The sequence below is a fragment of the Vicugna pacos genome, chromosome 11 (assembly GCF_048564905.1).
Source record: "Vicugna pacos chromosome 11, VicPac4, whole genome shotgun sequence".
NCBI classification, from domain to species: Eukaryota; Metazoa; Chordata; class Mammalia; order Artiodactyla; family Camelidae; genus Vicugna; species Vicugna pacos.
Window position 1 is genome coordinate 31251806 of NC_132997.1, and position 22034 is coordinate 31273839.

Here is a 22034-nt window from a genome sequence, read left to right on the forward strand (position 1 = left end):
CAAATTGTTTTAATTGTTTTTTAAATTGTTATAACATGATTGTCGTATCACAGACTCCCAAGTCCTGAAAATCAAGTAGCAAAAAACTAGATGTTATTAGAGATAGCAGTGTGAGCAGTGTAATAGCCTGTGATTACATAGGCCTGAAGTCAGATCAGCATGGCCTTATGATAGCATTAAGGAGTATCTTTTTAAAGCAATTCTTAGTTGGGGGGAAAAGACACCGAACCTCCCCAGATGTCACAACCAGTTTCTGTAAGAACAATCTTTGCATTCTGGTATGTCTTATCCTAAGCTAATTTGGCCTCATTCTTTCAGTTTTCAGAGTCTAAGAAATGAATTTGCATTACATTTCAGATTTCTAAAAGTTGTGTGAATAGGGCAGTTTCATTTTAAGGAGACTGATTTTGAAGGCTTATTTCATTTCCCTCTTTTATTTTGGCGTCGCTGGCAAGGAAAGTAAATTTAAACTAAGGCGTTTCTGCGTTTCACTTTTCAATCATTGTGCAGGTGAGGCCTGTTGGTGGACTATACATCCTGCCTCCAAGCAGCGCTCAGAAGGAGAGAAAGTACGAGTCGGAGATGACCTCATCTTAGTTAGTGTGTCCTCTGAAAGGTACTTGGTAAGTGTGGGAAGCAGGATTGTGTACTTGCTGATGTGATAAAAGACAGGCCAATAAAATGATCTCTTCAAAGCTGAGATTGCAGATTATCTGGGAGAATTGCTTAGAAACGAGCCTGTATGTCTCTGTGATGAGTTATAAATAGCTCCCTTAGTAGAGGAGTAATGTGACATGTGTGGAAGTGTGGCTTACCAGGATTACTTAGACAGGCTTCCCTTGTGCCTGTCTTGATATGTATGTTTGTGACATTGATGGAGCCTGTTCTTGGACTGCTTTATTAACAGCATGTAAATGCAGTCTAGTCAGGGATTTGAAATTCCATGAACTTCATTTTGCACCCAATGAGAAGGCTATATTAATGAGGCTGTGATTAGCTATTTTGACATTTATGAAAGCAACTTATAGGAGAAACACTTGCCATGCTAGAAAAGGAGAAATGAACAAAATAAAAAATAGTTTAGTTCTCTCACTGACATTGCATTACGTCAAAGGGAAGTGACTAGAAATGGGAGATTGAAAAAAGAAGTTTATGTTTAAGCACTGAAAGTATTTTTTATTTTTGTGGTGAGGCCAGTATCTATTTAATTTAACTTAGTAAGTTGTAGTTTTGCTAAATAATCATATGCAGAAGTTCATGGAAGATTGAAATCAATAGAAGTCTGAAGGATGCCTGTGCAAAATATTCTTTCTGTTTTAAGGTTGAGAAAGTAATTAAACAAATATAAAATGAGGTATTATAAACTTTACATGGATATCCACATTAAAAAAATCCCAGACATCATAGTGCATGATGATTGAAACAAAAATCAGAAATAGAGCATTGTCGCAGTTAAGTTCATCCTAGTTTATAGAAAGTGTATTCCCACTGTCATAAGTCAAAATATTATTTGTGTGTAATTGATTTAGAATTAAGTAAGTAGTTGGTACCCCTTTGCTCTGTGAACGTGGAAATAGGGTGGATCTAGGGATGTTTCAAGTCAATTTTTGCTTATCAACACATATAGTTCCAATTTTGAAACATTTCTAGGAAGAAGGGAGTTGTTTTACTTGCTTTGAGGTAAGAGGTAATGATGAAGGCTGGGAAATGGCGAAACAGTGCCCTGGTGTAACTGACAGGCACTGTTAAATCACATGGAGCATCTGATGCTGCAGAGCTGGAGGGAGGCGAGGAGCCTCTTTCCCTTTCTGTCTCAACTCGTGTAGGTGGAAACAGGCACCATGCACATTTCTAGGACAATGACAGTGAGTCAGCTGGTCAGATAAGCATTATTAAGCCCTTGCTGTATGCTGTGCTGTGTATGTGAAGATGATGTATTTTGATTAGGAGATACACATTTTGAGTTGTAGTTTTGCTTGGAAACCAATAGCAGCAATAAAAATAATTCATACATGCTTCTCAGTATGTAAGTTCTAAGCATATCTTATTTTGATTTTGGCATAACTATGTGTGTTTTTGCTGTACAACGTATTCTTTCCACTATACAGCAGTTTATTTGACAGGATGGCATCATTATGCACCAAAGGAGTAGAAAATTCAGAATCTCACAGAAGCCAGGGCTTGTAGCATCAATTCTACTAGTAAGTTCCTGAGAGTCACCTAATTCCTGAATTCTGGCTTCCTCCCTTGCAAAATGGTGATAATCATTCTCAGCACCAAGGTTACTGTCATGAAGCAGCAAGATGATGGATTTGAATATGCTTTGGATTAAAGAGCACTAAACCAATCATGGGAGTAATTGTGATGCATGGGGATCACCTTCTGTTACCTTCGGAAATAAACAGGCCGCCTGATTAATTGCATTCTCATATAATCTTCAAGCTAACAACTTAGTCAGTTCATTGAAGCTCCTTTTCCGATAACCCTCTGTATAGAGCTACAGACGGTTGGCCAACCAGACTGTTAAAATATCACTTCCATTTGGTAATGAAATCAGTGATTTTAGGGTTCATCTGTATGGACCTAGCATATAGTAGAAACCACAGGAAAGACAAAGGACACATTATCCATGATTTCTGTCCTCAAGAAATTAGTGGAAAAAACAAACCAGACACATGTGAGAATATCCTAAGACAGTAACCAAGTGTTAGCAGGTAGGTTAGAGATGCTGAAGGATGTTCCTGTGGGTGTAGAGAGGGTTAATTATCACCTCCCATTTCTTCTCTGGTTGATTAGCATCATGTTCATGGATTCCAGGGCCTAGCCAGTTCTTAGTGAGCAGGGTCTGGAGCAAGTGAAAAGAGCAGAAAGTGAGGCAGTAAAAGATGCTGGAATAATCCACATACTGAACCTGAATAACCAAGAGTGGATTGTGTCTGTAAGTACACATTTGTTCATTAGTATAGAGTCTGCTAAGTGTGAGTCTGGGCCAGTCACGTAGCTTCTGAGACTCGCAGCTTCTCCGCCGTGGTGTGAGGGTAATAGCCATTCACAGGGATGTTAAGAGGACTGAAGACTTAGTCCACACAAGTCTCTTGGCTCTATGAATGGCACATGTAAAATTTACTTAGTAGGTTGCTACTGATATTTACCCGGGAGATTTGTGCCTAGTAAGAATAGTCCAAGGAACTGCTATTATTTAAATAGAAGAAGAGAAAGTTAGGAAGGAGTAGTAAAGAGACTGTTATCGCTGATTTTAAATAAAGGCCTATCACGTGAAAGCAAGATTCATATTCTGAGAAGATACTGATATGGTTCAAAAGAAGTAAGAAATTTGGCTGAAAACAATTCAGTTAAAATTAACTACTAAAAATAAACCTTTCCAGCCATTGATTTTATATCTTTTCAGTCATTAGTGTCTGTTGGTCTTTAGTCTAATTTTCCTTCACTAACAATGATAGTTAAGTTAAGGTTAGACTATCTAATTGTGCCTTTGCTGCTCCAATAAAGCTTACAACTGTTTGGATGCTAAACTGATTAAAGCTGGTCTAAAGGACCGATGTTTTTACCCCTCTCCTCTGCGGGGGTGTCTCGTGGATGGAGGAGGGCGCTGTGTTTGTCACCGGAAGCCTGGGCTCCACCAAGGGTGGTCCGCCCTCCTCTGCTTTACGTGTTGAACCTCGGTACACAATTTCCCAGGAATAAAGGGTCTTATCTCCAGAAAAGGTTGTAAAACACTTATCCAGATAATGTCTTTTCTCATCTTGCTGTTTCATATTCTAATATGATGTGATATCTTAATCCTCTTTTCAGGAATATCCAAGAGAAAAAAAAAGTATTTTGCCCCATTGGAATGACCTAATTTTTTTTTCTTTCAAAGAAGGCTTTAGCAAAGTAGTTTAAATGTAAGAGAAATACACAATTTAAAATAGAGGGAATATGGCTAAGTAGGTATTACTGTGAATCTATTTCAAACTAAACAAAATAAGGTAAAGCATGCAAAACAATTTTTATTTGTGTTAGAAAGATATAAAATCACCCAAGTATGCACAGGAATTTTCAATCTGTGGATTGGATTGCTCCCATTTGAAACATTGATTTTTGAATAATTTTCTCCTGATTAGGTCACCTATGGAAACAGATTTTTTAAAATCCATGGAAATACTACCAAACAACTGTCTAAAAGTAAATTAGGGAGAGCAGAACCTCACAACCTAAAAAGTGATGGAAAGTGCTTAAAAGAAAGCTATTCTTGGTCTCATAAAAATTTGCCCTCGTACCCACCTCTGATTTTCTGATAAGAAATGCTAGGTATTTTGACTGCATAGTAAGTTGCTGAATTGCTGAAGTTGCATAAAAATATTGATAGCTAAAGACAGCTGTCATAAATATCATCAGGCTGTTTATCGTTATTAACCAATTTATTTTTGATTTATTTACCTTGAGCCTTTTAATTTTTTTCTCTGTGGCTCAGGTGATGGAACTGTAGACTATTACATTTGGAAAAAGCATCTATTCTATGTCCCTCGTTTTTTCTTAGAATAAAAAAATGAAGCCTGAGGGTGATGTGTCCTGTTTACTTATGTTCCCTGTCACTGGATGGTCATTTTTCCAGAGTGTTGCATCACCAGGGCCCAAGTACACATCATTTAAAAAGAGAGAAATAAATGAGTGAATAAATGCATCAGATAAGGACTTAAATGTTTTTTTACCTTGGGCCTTTTTGGCAGTCTGATAAAGCTTATTGATGGCTTGTCATCATAATCTTTTAAAGTTCGTAAAATACATACATTGTATTACAAAGGACATTAAGAATATCAAAGTGGAGTCCAGGCTGAGAACTACTGGGAGGTGATTTATAATACCTTCTTCCTTCCTGAGATTTTGTGTTTCTATCGTATAAAATCTTGTTACCCAAAACAAGGTTCTTGGACCAATGGCCTTGGTTGGACCCCCTTGCACCTCCTGAATTTGATTTTGCCTTTTTTTGACATGATCCTCAGATGATTCCTGTGTCCCTGAGAACTTGTGTGTCTCTAATGAGAATCAAGGTGGTGGATGGAGCAGTTCAGCACCCAGAGCCCCTGCGCCGCTCCTGAAGGGTCCTTGCCGCCCTGTTAGTGTGTAAATTCTAGAGCTGCGTATTTCAGCCTAAGGCCAGCTTTGCTTTCAGCCTCTGACAACATCTGTTTCTGCTTTCAGGACAGCTCATCTTAGTCTCAGTAATGGAAACCGTTACTGCAATCCGAAGTATCCAAAATAGTTATGCCCAGAGAATGTTTTCTTGAGAAGAGTGAACAGGGTATAGATAACTTCAAATGGTGTAATACTATCTCAAGGACTGGTTTTTTTTTTTTTTTTTTTTACTTTCTCCAACAGACTGAAATTTTCCTACTTTTACAGTTCCATGTTTATTTGTCTTTAAGCTTAGATATGATTTGAAAGTTGCATTTTAATCCTCCTCCTCCTCCTGTTATGTTCTCACTGCAGTAGCTCCTTATTGCCTGAAGTCCTTGGTCTGACACCTGTCTTGTCTGAGGGCCTGTCTCTCACTCTCTTTCTGAGTTTATGCTATAAGCCTCAAAGAGGAAACTCTCTGCTGTACTTGATGTTCCCATATCTCTGCCCCTTTGGGTACCAGTCCCTCTTAGAGGGCCAGGGAGGCCCAGGCCACTTCCAGTTATGAGGTTTCTGGGATATTAAAAATGAAAATCTCCAAACTAGTTTCTAAAAGTTTTGATATGTCTTAAATACTTACACTTAGCCCCTTAACATCATTAATATTGTTAACCTCAGATCCATGTACATACAGACTTACTTGGAGACAGCATCTCTGAGTATGTAACTGTGAGGCCCAGGCCAAACGGTCCTACTGGCTCCTCGAATGCCTCACCCCATGGGAATCCCACATCTGCTGGGGAACTACCACCTGTCCTCACGGCCCAGAACAGTGAACGCTGTTCCAGTTAGGCTGGCTGAAGTGATCTCTCCTCCCAGTCTCTTACAGTTCAGCTGGCATTTCCAAAATACTGACTCCCTGCATTTTGTGGATGTATTTTACCTTTCTCGGTAACAAGCCCCCTCGGGATGGGGATTGTGCTCTGTTAATATTCAGCACGTGCTTTACACATAGTATATTCAGGGAACCAGGATGAATTAACAAATCTCTGTGTATCATAACATGGCATGAGCTTTCACTTGAATTCAGTAGCAAAAATACAAGCGCTGGTATTTTGAATCATCTTCTGATGGTTTGGTGAAATCCATATGGTTTTACAGGTTTGTGTGTGTGTGTGTGCGCTTGTGCTAGGTCATTGAAATAGGAATATTTATGGAACAACTTAAAATATATTTTTAAAGCTTATGCTCCTTTAACTTTAAAGGTTTGGTTGACTCCTCCACATCCTTGTTTATTGAGTACCCTGCTTGGTGCTGGGAGTTCAGTTGTGAGCCTGTGTCAGGTAACTTACAAGAGGCAGCAAGAAAAAGACACTCAGCAGTCACATTGTGTAATGAGGGCCATGAAGGAGAATGTGTTTTCTTACTTGTGGAAGCAGATGGCATATGATTTATTTGTAAATAGTTAAAGAGTTATAGCATACTGGGAAGAAATTAATTCAATAAAGGCATCTCAGCCGGGATTTGCACAGGATTGACAGGCTGAGGTGAAGAGGTTGTGAAGAGGCGGAGAGCTGGTTGAGTGGTTGAGAGGAGGAGGGGGAAGAGCAGGTTTTTGCTAAATCTCTTGCATCCACTGGCAAACTTTCCATCTTATTGATTGGAAAAATTGTTGATAAGATAATGGTATGTATATCAACTGTCAGAAACTTCTTGGGCTAGTTTTTAAGAGAAAGAAAATGAATCCTCCGTATTTGCTGGTGACTTGAGATTAACAGATTTAGACAGAAGAGACCTTTGAAATTGAAAGGCCTGTGACGGGCACCAGGATGAGTCTCCATGCTGTGACTGCCCTTTACCTAACTAGGAAGTCGGATTTCTGGGAAAGTTCTGGCGCAGTTAAAGTCTTTAAGAGCTTAGGCAGCCATCGGCATTGGAAAGTGTTGCAGGAACATTATAGGGTGTTGGTGATGTTTATGAGGTGACTCCAAGGAAACAGGTGGTTGTGCTAGGAGTGTTTGAAACTCTAGCAGCGGCCAGGTAACAGTAAAATAAGCACGGCATTTGGTGTTACTCATCATTTTGTTTTTCTTTACTTATCATTTCAGAACTCATGTATTATGGCTCTCAAAGATACAAAATATGATATTTTTTTAATACATTTGTTTTTAAGAAGGAACATCTGATATTGGCAACATCTGAATTTTGAAGGAAATTTATTGGCCTCAGTTTTGATACCTATTAGGCAATATTGCCATCTAATGGCTGTTGCATCAAATTGTAGATAAAAGTTCCCAAAGGACCCTATAAAACTAAGACATCAGTCCAGTAAATTTTACCTATTTCGTTGTCAAAACACTGTCACACTGTGATATGTAGAAAACTAAAGCCTCTAAAGCAAAAGTCTGTTTTAACAAATTTATGATAGCACATTCATTTATGCGTTTTCTTTTTTACTTGAAGTATAGTTGATTTACAGTGTCATACGGCATAGTGATTCAATTATAAATATGTATTATTTTTCATATTCTTTTTCATTATAGGTTATTATGAGATATTGAATGTAGTTCCCTGGGCTGTATAGTAGGACCTTGCTGTTTATCTATCTTATATATAGTAGTGTGTATCTACAAATCCTGAACTCCTGATTTATCCCTCCCCACCTTTCCCCTTTGGGAACCATAAGTTCGTTCTCTATGTCTGTGAGTCTATTTCTGTTTTGTACATAAGTTCATTTGTATCACTTTTTCTGGATTCCACGTAAAAGTGATACAGTATTTTGCTTTCTTTGTCTGGCTTACTTCACTTAGTATGACAGTTTCCAGGTTCACCCGTGTTACTGCAAATGACATTATTTTATTCTTTTTTTATTGCTGAGTAGGATTCCATTGTATAAATATACCACAACTTCCTTATCCAGTCATCTGCCAGTGGACATTTAGGTTGTTTCCATGTCTTGGCTATTGTAAATAGTGCTGCTATGAACATTGGGGTGCAGGTGTCATTTTGAAGTAGGGTTCCTTCTGGATATATGCCCAAGAGTGGGATTGCTGGATCATACAGTAAATCTATTTTTAGTCTTTTGAGGAATCTCCATTCTGCTTTCCACAGTGGCTGCACCAAACTGCATTCACACCAACAGCGTAAGGGGGTTCCCTTTTCTCCATACTCTCTTCAGCATTTCTCCTTTGTGGACTTTTTAATCATGGTCATTCTGACTGGTGTGAGGTGATTCATTTGTGTGTTTTCTATTAGTGGCTTAAGTAGTAACTCTTAGAATGAAGCTGAAAAATACGTAACGTCAAATATAAACTCTTATTTTTTTGACCAGTCTCTTAATTTTTGAGGGACAGGATTGAGATAGATGTTGTCTATGGATGTTTCCAAATCTGCGATGTTCACTTACGTATGAAGAGTCGCCCTGAGCCTGAAGTGATGCCTCATTTTGCCTCTAACACAGCACTTGTCCTACGGCAATGGCAGCTTGCACGTGGACGCCGCCTTCCAGCAGACCCTCTGGAGCGTGGCCCCCATCAGCTCAGGAAGCGAAGCAGCCCAAGGTAAAGACACCACGGCAGTGAGGAGGCTGCTCCCTTGATGCAGAGTTGACAGTCATCCTTGGAATCATGATAGTGAGCAAATGCATTAGAGGTCTTTGTGTCAAAGTAGCCTGTAACGCAGATGCGTGACGTTCAAGACTCTCATGTAAATTATTACTTAAAAGTGAAGTTTGTGTTAAGATCTATCCTTCCTTATTTTTACACTTTAGTTTATTTGTGTGTGTTTTACATGCGAGGTTTCTAGGGGTTATTTTCTCCAGTGTTCTGGCCTCAGGGTATTGCTCAGTCAGGCTAATGTCAAGATGTCTCATCCTCCGGGGCGTGGGACGTACACCTGGAGCACAGTAGTGCCTGCGCTTCAGAGTTTCCTGGGAAATGTCTCTGTTCTGACTGTTCTCACTTAGTCCAGACTTGAGCCTATCCACGCTTGTCTGTTCAGTGGAGGGTCTTTTAAGGCTACAGTCATGGATTCTAGACTTGGGAGCCCGGGACTCAGAGACAGCAGGCAGGTGGCAGCACCTGTGTCTGCGATTTTGCCCAGTTACCTAAGCCTCACTAGGCTTCTGGATCTTTGTCTATGAAAATAGAAGGTTGGGCCAGGTGACCTGTCCAGCTGTCAGCGTCTGACCACGACTGTTCAGATGTGACTGGTTTCGATCCTTCCAGGGTATCTCATCGGCGGTGACGTCCTCAGGTTGCTTCATGGACACATGGACGAGTGCCTCACGGTCCCCTCAGGAGAACACGGTGAAGAGCAGCGGAGGTTGGTACCTGAGCCCAGAGCCTGGAGCCTTGCACCTTCTTGCCTTGACACAGTTTCTTAAGTTCAGGATGTGTCTCGTCAGGCCATTTGCATAATAGAAAGTGGGCCACTAACATTATCTGTCCACTGAAGTGATCCATTTGCTGGCCTCCTCTGAAGTTTTCACTCATGTTATGTTTTGATTCCCTGTCAATAAAGTTGCTGAAAATTTTTGTCCAATTAAAACATGGTAAGAAGCATTGAATGGAGTAAGCTGAGTGGGAGGAGTGAAACATTCAGATACTTAAAACTTCATTAAATGTTCATTAGTTTCAATTAATCTTCTTTCTGGAATGTCCAGTCTCATATTCAGTTTCAAAGTCAGAGTTCTCAAATGGCCCAAAGGTTCAGGTCCTTTTCTGTTACCTTCTATTTACTGACATAGACAATAAAACTGACCACTTTCCCTGGTAGCTTATGTGATTTTAATTCCTCTCTCATGTTAATATTGTTTGGCATGGGACCAAGACTGCAGGGGTATGGACCACGGGGGAAGGTGCGCAAATAACACAAAACCACAAAGATACTGAGGTGATTCTGTTGTCCCACTCTGCCTCACTGATTAGTGGAAGAGCACAGTGGGTGGGACACATAAACCAAGTCCCTGTGAGAGATGGCATTGCCCGATGAATTACTCCATGTGATGAGTTCTCCTAACGTTGGCATGTCACTTAGGTAATTATTGTTAGGAAATATTTACTTTTGTAATTTAAAGAAAGATATAGGGAACATGTCGAAAGTTACTAAACATTTAACTAGCTGTTTACCCTTGGGAGAAGTCTCTCTGGGACCTAGGTACTAGCCTTTCCTCTCTCACCAGGCAGACCTAGCTTATGGTGAAGTGTAACATGCAGAGCCTGGAAAAACCCCTTACAGGAAATATTCTGCTTTCAGTAGGTGAGGAAGAAGATGCTGATGGTGTTGGTAGGGTTTGCATAAAAGATGAGAGGGAAATCAAAAGGCCTTTGGTTTGAGGAGGTAATTCCCAACAGCAGGGTAGACAGAAGACTCAGAGGGACTGCAGTGTGCTCCGGGAATGGCATTATTGCAGAGGGACGAGGGGCAGGATGGAGGAGGGGTGGGGACTGGACAGGGGGACGTGATTTGGTTGGCTTTTGAAGCAGCTGTTGTGCCTTTCCCGTGGGCTGCCTTCTACTCTGAGATGGTTAGGAAGGAGTGTGGGGATGGGGGTGAAATGGCCAAATCTCTTTGAAAAGACAAGTTCTAATGAACTAGTGGAGCTTAGACCAAAGGTGGAGAGATTTTGGATCAGGGAAACCAGCTGGGAGAAGGCCGATGTGGTCATCCATGTGAGACAAAATGAGAAGCTGAGCCTGGGGAGTGGCCATTGGAATAGGACTGCCTGGCCCAGAGACATTTCAGGCAGGTGCACTGGCTTAGGGATGACTACGTGTGGCCTGGGAGACAATGTGTCTCATTTAAGGGGAAGAGTGATGGTGTTCAAGATTGTAGATGTACAAATTTGGTACCAAGGACTGATTTAAATTTTGGACATTGGTGAGTACAGAAGATCTCTGGGACATCAAGGAGAAATGGGAATGTTTGAGTCTTTAACTTAGACACAGTGTGGATTGGATATAAATCACAAGTGCCCGAGGGAGGGTTGAAGTAATGGCAGCCCTGCATAGAGAGGGAGGAGCTGTGGTTAGGGTCATGTGTGTCTCAGCTTGGGTGTTGCTTTATAATAGCTGCAGAGCCTTGGAATAGACAAACCAGGGAGGAGGCTGAGGAGAGAACCTTGGGAGAGCTGGTATTTAGGACATGGGCAGGCAAGGAAGAGTCACAGGAGAGCCAGGGTGATACTTAAATGGAGAACCGGGGACGTCAGCTGTGGGACCCAAAGGAGGATCAGGTTGTCGATGTGTTAAATGTATAAGGTGTTCAGAGAGACTTAGGATCAAAAGAGGCCTTGTCATCGGCTTCTGGGTCTTCATTCTCTGATTTGTTAAATGAAACACTTCAACCAACTGATTCTTTGAACCTTTCTACTCTTTCTACAGAAACTCTAGGGGTTTCAAATGAAGGGACTGGGCTCTGGAACTAGACAGACTTGGGTTGGGTCATCACCTCTGCCTCTTACGGGTTGTGTGACTTGTGCAGGGGACTTAATTTCTTTAAACATTATTTTTCTCCTCTGTAAAATGCAGCTTAGATATTAGCTGCTGCTTCATGTGATTGTTGTGAAGATTCAATACAAAAATGCACGTAAAATACTGGATGCAATTAAGAGATCAACAAATTTATTATTGTTGTTTTATCATTGCTGTTTAGATAGAAGAGCAGCACTTAGTCAGATATGGATATGTGGGTGGAAGTGTGGTGGAGTGTAGACTTGGGAGGCAGAGAGGCTGAACTATGTCAAAGAAATTCTCTGCTCTGTTGAACTAAGTGAGGTGGGGAGGGGCTTCTCATGCTTGCTAAGTAAGCTCTAGGTGCCAGGAACGTATGAGCATGGTTTTTGAATAGTTGGATGTTTTCATTTTCAAGTGAGAATATTCGGCATCAGATAGATCCCACATCTCCTCGACTGAACTCACTGGCACTGACTGCAGGTTTCCACCTCTCCTGGGCACTCTGTATGTTAAGTAGGTGTTTTATTAAATGTGGCACTTGAGAGCAGGTTTCCTGCTAATTCTTTAGGTAGCTGGTTATTACAGAGAAAACTAGGGGAAATTTCAAATACATTTTAATATTCTGGGTCTACTCTCCCATTGCATGCATATTGAAGACTGCTCCATCCCCAATATAATTCTTGGTTTAATGTTGACAATTTCTGTGTCAAATTAGTCTCAAAATATATTCAGGTCAGCATACCGCTGCTCTTTCAGGTAGTCATGTCAGTAAGAACATACTGGTTCGTGCCCCTTGTATGGCGTGTTTGACAGGTGGAATTAGATTTAAATGGTTGTCAGGTCATGACTTGAGGGAGAACATGAGTCGGAAACAGGCAGCAGGAGCCTGAGGGACGCTACTGAAGAAAGAACAGTTGTCTGCATCTCTGTTACATTGTGAGATAGAGCAATCATTTGCATATAATGATAGAAATAGTTCCTTAAATTTTATATGTATAGAACACTTTATTCTTTCAAGACTTGTTAATATCACTGTGTAGAAATGTCTTCATCTCCATCTGTTCTCACCCTAAGACATTTCAGAGCCGTAGGGAGCAAGGGGAAGGCAAAGGAAGAACAGGACAGCCAGGAGGCAGCCTTTCTTTCATTGATATGAGTCTGTCCTGGAGAGAGACACATTATGATAACCTAAAAATACATTCATTTTTGAAAAAGGAGTAAAAATAATTTGAGTTTTGGACAGTGATTTGAAAGCTGCAGAAGTTCCAGGGAAATACATTAACATTTCTTCTGTCTCATAGCTCTTTGCTGTAATTATGATGTGACTGTCCTCAGTTACATTGTTACTGTAGTCCAATAACTAAAGTCAGATCAGGTTGCTTGTAAGAAGTAGTGGAATTGATTAAGGACATGGCCAGAAGTGACAGTTACTCCTGAGTAATTTAGGAGCATTTTGGTCATAAATGTTCCTAAATGGATTTGTCGTCTGCTCATGCCTCGTTCCACTGACAGTTTTTGAATATGCGTAATTATAATTAGTGATTGAAAATGCAGTTCATTGATGGGTCCTGTAATTTAGGTACCAGTGGAGTGATGGAGTGATCTTTAACTTCCCCTTCCCACTTAGATGTGTATGTGTAGGTGATTTCCAGTGCATTCTCGTGAGAGCATTAGTCAGACTCCCAGGATGAAGAGTGTTTAGTGTCCCATTCAATTGGAGAGAGAGCCTACCAAAGTTAAACTCAATATATTCTTCCCCCACACATCCTGCTCATGTTGCTTTTATGGATTGAATTCTGACATGTTCGTGAAATAAAGCATTGCTGTTGTTTTATTTTAAATTTCTTGAGATTTTTCCAGAAAGAGGTATGGCTCTAAAACTACCAGTATACAGCTTGTCTACACAACAGCAGAAGGAGTGAGAATGTGATCTGTAGAAGCTGCGAGCAGTCGGGTGAGAGAGAGAAGTGCGCTGAGCATTAACTGCAGGATTATGCTTCTTAGTTCTTACTCACACTCTTCAGTAGTGGGACAGAATAAATTAAGGAGAGACAGGTTCTGATAGTTGGCAGGAGGTTTGTCAGATGCAACACAGTTTTTAAATTATTGCTCTAAAGATGTGATTTCATTCTGGAGGCTTACAGTTTGATTACCAATTTTATTTCAGACGTGGAGTGTTTTATATTAGGAGTATTTTCTGTTCTAGCTTCTGTCTCTGGATTGCATCCTGTTACTTTTGTCCATTTTAATGGGAATGTAATAAAATACCAACAAAGGCATTTCCTTCACGGGCACAGACTCACTAATGGATTAAGGATGCACTATCTGCATGAAGTTTGTTATACTTTTAAATTATTATGTTTTAAAAGGAAATATTTAAAAAATATTTATTACTATTTATTTATTAATTAAAATAAGGGGAATATTATTCAGAATTATTATTTGGGATCTCTGATTTGGAAACTGGTATTAAAGGAACATTTTTCGAAAAGCATTATTTGTCTGTTAAAATAGGTTTTACCACATAGCTCGTAAGTAATTTTATTCATTCAATAACAGTTTGTGGGATGAGTATCGTGTTCTGGGTGCTGGGGTTAAGGTAGTATCTGAAATGTTATGAAGTCTCTTTTCTCAAGAAATTTACTTCTACTGGGGATATGTGCCAATACAGACATAAATATGCTTGTTTATAAATGCACACGCAGACCGTGCATGCATAGGTCAAATACAGTAGGTGGTGATGAGAGCTGTGGGGCAGTGCTGGGTTCCTGTGTGTTAGAGAGAGAGACACAGAGAGAGAGAGCACGGACGCTTGAGCGTGAGGGAGGCTGTCCTGTTTCCATCTTGTCTCGCTGTGTGCTTGCTCTGTCTTGTTACTTCCAAGAGCAGGACCATTAGATCATTGCTTCTAATGAAGTCTGGAAGTAACCGCTGCACTTGCGTTCCAGAATGTGACTCAGCAGGCAGAGCCATGCCATATGGAAGCATTACAGTGCTTTTGCCTTCATGCCCCTTTAATGTGATGGTTTAATGAGCCTGAGTTGTAAATAATTGATAAGGCACGAGAGGGGTTGATACAATGAATTCAGTGTCTCAGTCTGGCTGAGAAGGTGGTGCATGGTGTATGTACGTCTGTGTGTGTGTCTGGATGACTGATATCCTTGCAGGGTTGGTATGCCCGCAGTCACTGTCTCGGAGCAAGCTTGTAAAACTCTCTGCTGTGCTCCAAAGTGGTCAGGTTATTTTACAAGAGCCGTTCTTCTCTCTCTCTCCCCCTCCAGGCCCTGTGTATACCTTTTTAGCCTGGGTCTTGGGACTAGGCTAGCTTTGCTGAACAGTTTTGCAAGAGTGGGTCTAGGAAGGAGAGCTGTTTTCTCCTCTTTGCCTCTTCTCCCTGGAGAGAGATTCAGTCTCACTCGCAAACTCAGCCTCCTTGCTGATTGCAGAGAGCACGGTGGCCTCGCTTCAGTCTGTCATGACTTAGCAGCCTGACTTGGTCTAGAGCTGCACACTGAAGAAATGGCTGGGCTAGTGTGTGCTGTTTTCAAAAATGTAGCTTTGAAGGCAAAGGATTAAAAATAGTCACAGAAATTGGAGCCACTGGATTTCAGTGAAAATGAAAGAAACAATTGAGGTGTTTCATGCACTTAGAGTGAATTGAAAGAGACAGTAGGTTAAAAGTCAGTGGTGAAGGGAAAAAAGAGAAATCTCTTGATTATTTTCTTGATGAAAGTGTAAGACCGTTTTCACTGGTCCACGTTTAGTTTATTAACTTTAGAAGTAAGCAGTATCTTTCAGGAAAAAAAGAAAAGCTTCCTCTTCTTTTTAATTTCCAGATGCCTTTGTGATTCTGTTATATTCTGTATGGAGCGGAAAGTAAAAGTAACAACGTGCTTTGTTGTTTTTCTGCTCTAGTCTGATTTATATGATTCTTTTAGTATGGAGTGTGAGGATTTGATTGTTTCAACCCATGATGGTTCATTTACATTTTACACAGACGTGCCATCTCAGGACATACCTGTTTCCCCTTGTTGCAGCAACTTAAGTAGAAATATCACAGACTCAGCCCTGAGTAAATAGGGGGTGCTTCTGTACGTGCTGTTCAGACATGTACTTCTGCATTTCTCTGTACTGTGAAGAAGTTCAGAGTACTATGTACTCTGAAGTACGAAGAAGTTCCTGGTGGCTTGCTTTAGCGCCTGCCTGTGGCCCAGCTGCTCAGCCAAACGCTCCCATTGGCACTTAACATAGGAGACTGGTGTCCAAGCAGAAATCTACTGCAGAAATATGTAAACTGAAGCACTTAAAATTTATCTCTGCAATAACCTTTTAATCCTGGGTCTACTTTTCAATCGCTGTAACTCAGTTCCTTTCATGCTTATTGAGGGCTTGTGTGTCCTAGGCATTTTGGTGTGTGCTGACTATGAAAAAGTGAGTGAGAGCCAGCCTCTGTCTGTAAGGAGCTCAGTCTGTTAAGATCTCAACAGCACTATGTCCAGCAAGAAGTGAATGTTAATTTGGGAGAGGCCAGTCACAGTCTTTTTAAAAATTAGCTTGTAGAAAACATACCTTAACTATTCTGTCCTTTGAGGAAGATCAGGCAAGGAGGACTCTTTGTTGACCTTAGATTTTGAGGTGATGCTTCTGTTAGCCTGTAAGTTAGTCAAACAAGCTTCTTGTCCCAATAATTGCTTTGAAACTGCCCTTCAGTATCAGCTCTGAATGGAAATTGTGTGTGAGTGATTTTCCTGTTTCTCAGAGGGTTCATGGGTGGATCCTCAATATCTGGGGGCTGGGCTTACTCAGTTAGGACATGTTGGTAGTAGAATGTCCCCAACTGCCCCAGACCAATGGTGTCTGGCGGTGTGTTTATCTCCTCTGCATAGTTTTCAGCCGGGACCGTGTCGTTCATTCCTGCACCCCTTTTATAGTGACGTGTATGTGGGAATCTGCACCCAGATGCTCACTGTTTTGTCCTTGTGAAAGGAGTAAGTGGAGGGAAGAAAGTCATGCGCTTCCTTGTAGGTTGTTTAAGGAGAGCAGTGGGATGCCTGCATTGAGAACCATTCTGGTTAACTCAGCAGGGTTTGAGGGCCCCATTTGTGTTATTTTGGTGAACTCCTGAAAGGTTATTATCAGCTTGCAAGTCAAGAGGTGAAGAAAACTCAACTAAACCAGCATACCAACCTGAGTGCACAGAACACTGTTTTGAGGCCTGTGAGTCCCACGTCCTTGGCTGAGAGCCTGCTCTGCTGGAAGCACCTTGACCTCAAGTCTCTCTGCAGGGGAGAATCCCTTCTCTGATAGCAGGAATCTCTGTCTTGAAGACGGTGGTTTAAAGAAAAACAAAACTGGCGGTGTGGTTTGGGGTATCTTTGACAATCTGATGTATGTAATAGATTCTTCATAGAAAACTCACTTACTTGCCAATATGCAAACTTCTGCCTGTGGGGTAATTTTTGTGAGGTTAATTTATGTTTTTCTCTCAGTATTTTTCCTGTTATTTCCCCCAGTTTAAGCAACTACCATTCCCTGTGCTTTTTTCTCCTCAGGGGAGGTGTGAGACTTGGCAGAAAGCTTAAGTTGTCTACAAGGCCCTTCCCTTCCAGACTTTTATTCTCTAAAGACTAAATCCAAGGAGGTGGTTATGCTTAGTATCTTGGACACCAGGGAGAGAGAGATTGCTTCTGACTGAAAAAGAAGATGAGAAGAGATTTTTACCCCCAGACTTAAAAGACATTCATATGGAGCAAATGGATGCCCATAGGGGAAAAAAAGAACAAAAAGAGCAGAACAAAAGAACCGCAGCCTAAGCCTCACACTTTATGCAAACCCTAATCAGATGGGTCATGGACATAAATGTAAAACACAAAACTAGAGAGCGTTTAGAAAAACTCTTTGAGATCACAGAGTTTTAAAACTTGGCATGAAAAGCATGTCCATGAGAGGAAAACATTGGTAAACTGGATCTCATCAAAATGAGAAAGTTTTGTTCTGTAAAAGCCCCTGAAGAGGATGAAGTGTGAGGCCCAGTGGAGAGGGAGGCAGTGTGTCTTCGGGAAGTAAGTGGTACGTGCACAAGCTTTGGTTTCCTTAAAGCAACCTTAAGGGGTTGGTACAGAGACCAGTTTGGATAAAGTATGTATGTTACTTGGCATCACGTCTGGCATATTAACAGCCTGTTGTAATGAGAGCTTTGGAATTTGGGTGTGTGTGATGCACATCCAGAGAAGTTTCTCTTTGTGTGTGTGAGACTGTTCTGTTGATATTTATATTTTTCTGTCTCACCATTTAGCAGGTTGTTATATTAAAACATTAAAATTAATGGGTTCTTACATTTCTTCTAAGTGTTTTAAATATCCAGAATAGAATTTAGAACTTCAAATAACCATATGCATGTGTTGAAATATAATATATTAAACTACACCTGAGCTCATAGCTGAGTGCTTCTGTGGACTGAAATTAGATGGGTAAGGTGAACGTGTTCACTGGAGGGAGGGGAGAGGGAGAAAACGAGGGGGAGGCGGGGAGGGAGAGGAGGGGGGAGAGAGAGAAGGCCGGGGGAGGGAGAGGGAATGAACGGGATTAGAGGGAGTAAAAGAGGAGAGGATGTGTTTAAATCAAATGTGTATTCAGATCACTGTTGTTATTATTTTGCTGTTTCTAATTTCCAGCTATATTCCCTCCTACCAAAAAGTACAGCTTTTACTGTTTATCCAAAGACTTCCCATTTGTTCCTCTCTTTAATTGGCTGGAATAAATAAGAGTCCAAGAATGAAACATTGAAATTTGTTTTGTTTTGTTTTGTTTTTTTAACAGAACTGTTCACTACGAAGGTGGTGCTGTATCTGTTCACGCACGTTCCCTGTGGAGGCTGGAGACACTGAGGGTTGCGTAAGTAGAGCTCGGTGCAGCCTATGCTCTGAGGGTGCAAAGTGCTTCTGCTGCTCTTGTGCTTTTGTGTGAAATGGCCACGCTGATGGCCAGCAGGCAAATGAAACTGGGAGACAGTGGAGTCTCCCCGCCTTTCACCGTCCTCTGGCCTTTGTTATCCTTCATGAGCCGACATTCTCTGGGCAGAGAGCAGTCATTTTATACCATTGCTTGGTCTTCAGCCTCATTTATTTTCGTAATACCGTCTCATCCCAATCTGTGCATCTCTTGGCAGGACGGGCTTCTAGGACAGAGTGATGTGAGGTTTGGAGACAGGACAAACTGCAAGCCTGTCACACATTTCAGAATCTGACAGATTCTGGGTTTAACCTTCTAAAGGCACACGTAAGACAGAAAACTTGAACCTGAACGAGACACAAAAGTCATAGCTGGCGATCACTATCTTTACGTACAAGTAGCTTAATAGCTGAGAAACCTGGATTGCAGACAAAGCACTGTGTGTTCATGATAGAAGAAATGACTTTTTTTCCTGATGGCTTCAAAAAGCTGTCCAGAGATTGACTTTTTTCCCCTAATATTTGAAGCCTCCTTTTTTTTTTGAACTATTTTTTTAAAAAAAATTTAAATTCCAGTCAAGTTTTTTTCTAAGTGATTGGGATATTCAGTCCCTTGCCTAAAAAATAGTAAGTTTCCTGAGTATTTATTCTCTGTTACATTATACTTCAAAAGTTACTGATTTAGAGTTATAGATTTCATGGATGTGTGTAGAGAGCTATCTTATTATAGAAAAGCTACTTTTGCCAATTTGATACTTTGAGATTCATGTGAATCTAATGATCAAAATAGTTCAGTGGTCTTCAGTTGTTTTTGCTTACATATCTCATGCAGTAATTTCATAAAACCGTGTGTCTCTTTGAACATTGTTAGCTGTGACATAGAAATTTTTTCATTATGGTTTAAATATATGAATAGAATATAATTTATAGCGTACTATAGGTAGTGACATTTTAAAATGGTTATGCCACTCTTTGAGAAGCATCCCATTGACTCCCAGTTCGGCTGTGATCTAATGCCTGTCTTTGTTTGTTTAACCATACTTGAACATGGCCTTCTTTAACAGTGAAAACATATTTATTATTCATATTACTCACTGAAATCATATTTCTGTTACTCTCTCATGACAGAATTTTTCCCAACTGTATTTTTTATGATTGAAAGACTTTTCTGCTGTCTGCCATACTCCTATTCAACATAAATATGAATGTAAATTAAGTTTATTTTTTTATATTTACTACAATAGTAAGTCTGTAACTTTAAAAAGTGCTTCTATATTAACCCCACTAATTATTAATTGCTAATATTGAATTTCTTCTACATAAATCCATAGTTGATCAAATCCACCTAAATATTAAGACTTTTGATAAACATTGAACTTAAAAGTAAAATTTTACTGGAAGTGAATCTCTTAATGAGCTGGAAAAAAGAAGAGATGACTTATAAAGCACAAAGAAGAAAACTCATAGCTTTTCTGTGCTTTATAAATTATTCAGAGAATTTAGCGAAAAGAGTTTCAAATATATACGTGTGTCTCCAAATTTTACCTTGTGTATTATAAAAATGACAGCTTAATTAGAGAAATGAAATGATCAAAAAAGTGAAATTTAGAATAGTTTTGTTGCCCTTTATAAAACAGATTCCAGATGTGTTTTCAAATGTATAGATTTACTTACCCTTCACAATTGTGTGCTTAAAGAAATGGAGTTTTTTTTTTTTTTTTGAGCAACCAGACCCTAAATCTGTCTCAATTTATAGATTAAAAAAAATAATAATAAAGATCAGAGGTCCTGAAACCCTGCCGGGACTTCATTTTATTGTCAGCAGTGTTGTCGATGAACTGTAATTAGTCAACTCCGATTGTTCAGCTCATCTTTGAATTTGGGTGGCTGACACAGGGCCTGGGCCTGGGCCTTCCTCAAATAGCAGAGACAGAAAGGGGCATCTTACCAGAGCCTGTGTGAAGCTGTGCTCATTGCCCCTCAGAATCCCGATGACAGCAAGGGGGACTTGGCAGCCCAGGCAGAGCAAGGAGCTTCCCAACCATTTAAAAAAATTAAAGAGAGGTGTTTTGATTCTACTCTGTGACCCTTGATGTACATCCACAGGAGGAAAGCAGGAGGTTGGTGTATGATGGATGTAATGAAAGTTCTTTTAAAAAGAGTTTGTTGTGTCTTTGAGCTACTTTGGGTTCATTGTAAATGTAGAAATTAGATTGCGTTAAGTTTGCACGTCGTCTTATATGCAGTGGCCACATAATTACTTGTTTTCCTTTATACTTAGGAAGTGATAGTCAAAGGTTCTGCTTGTGTTTATAACAGAACTTAATTTCCAAAGGCCTTTGTATTATAATCTTTGAAATACTGCATGCTTTTTGTTTTCTTCAACAAGGCCCCAGAACTATATATTTTTTATAATTTGTGTAGTCCAGTATTTATATATTTTATATTGCATACTTATACAAAAAACATTAATGTTATATTAAAAGTTTTTCAATATCATGAAATTTTAATAAAATAAATTTTAATTTCAGGAGTTAAATGTAATAGGAAACACACTCCTGTATTGAACCCCAATTCAAAGTTGTAAGAACATTGTCAGTGGGATATATGTTAGTTTCTGTAATGAGAATGATCACTGAAATTAAAAATATGCATTATATATACTTAAAATTCCACTTTCTTCTGTGTTGCAAATAAAAAAGTCAACATATTATAAAGAGTGGCCAAACACTTCTCATTCCTTTGAGATGATTTCAAGTAATTATAGATAATGCATAGAGAACACTTTTTTATTATGTTAACATAGGAAATTGCTTTATGTAACTACTTTACTATTACTATTTCAGTTTTTACTAAAATAATATTTTCTCGCCCCTTGATTCTCCTGGGCTTGTCCTCTTTTCTTTTGGGCTATGGGCATACGAGATGAGCTCATTTGAGTGCCCATGAGCTAAAGAAAATATGCTTAGACTTCACAATGTTTTGCTGATAATTGGCCAAATTTATTGTTTCTAACAGAATTGCCTTAGTGACTTGAGAGGTATGCTAGTGTATATGAGCCCTGTTATTAAATAGATTTGCACATGGTATCCAGAATGCCCTAAAAAATTCTGGAAAAAGGTATGTACTTGGTCAAAATTTTGGACTGTTTTGAAAATGAAGTTGTTTTCTATGATGATTAAGATGAGTCATTATTCGGTAAAATATTCTTCTTGAAATATTGGAAATGATATTAAAACTAATTGTGTTTTTCATAGTGTCTGCAAAGAATACACTTAATTGGATAAGTGTATTAACAAAGGAATAAACAAAGCTTTTTGATTACCAGACTAGAAATGTTTTAACATGCTGTTGTTGGTAAAGAAACTTTAATTTCATTTCTAAGACACTACTGTATTTTTAACAGGGTTTGTTGGTACAAGAATATTAATTTAGCAGGGGGACTTGTCCAAAGTAATTGTCTTTAGAAACAAATCCATATAAGAATGAACTCATTAGAATATCATTCTAC

At 39.7% G+C, this 22034-nt stretch overlaps 1 protein-coding gene across 1 annotated transcript in view; it reads left to right on the top strand.

Annotated features, from left to right (window-relative positions):
• The window catches only part of RYR2 (ryanodine receptor 2), a 539007-nt gene that overhangs the window by 219975 nt on the left and 296998 nt on the right, over positions 1-22034 (top strand). Inside the window, exons 8-11 of the mRNA XM_072971049.1 lie at positions 511-623; positions 8579-8678; positions 9345-9441; positions 18393-18467. Of these exons, the coding sequence (XP_072827150.1) occupies positions 511-623; positions 8579-8678; positions 9345-9441; positions 18393-18467 (385 nt within the window). The remainder of the gene's footprint in view (positions 1-510; positions 624-8578; positions 8679-9344; positions 9442-18392; positions 18468-22034) is intronic.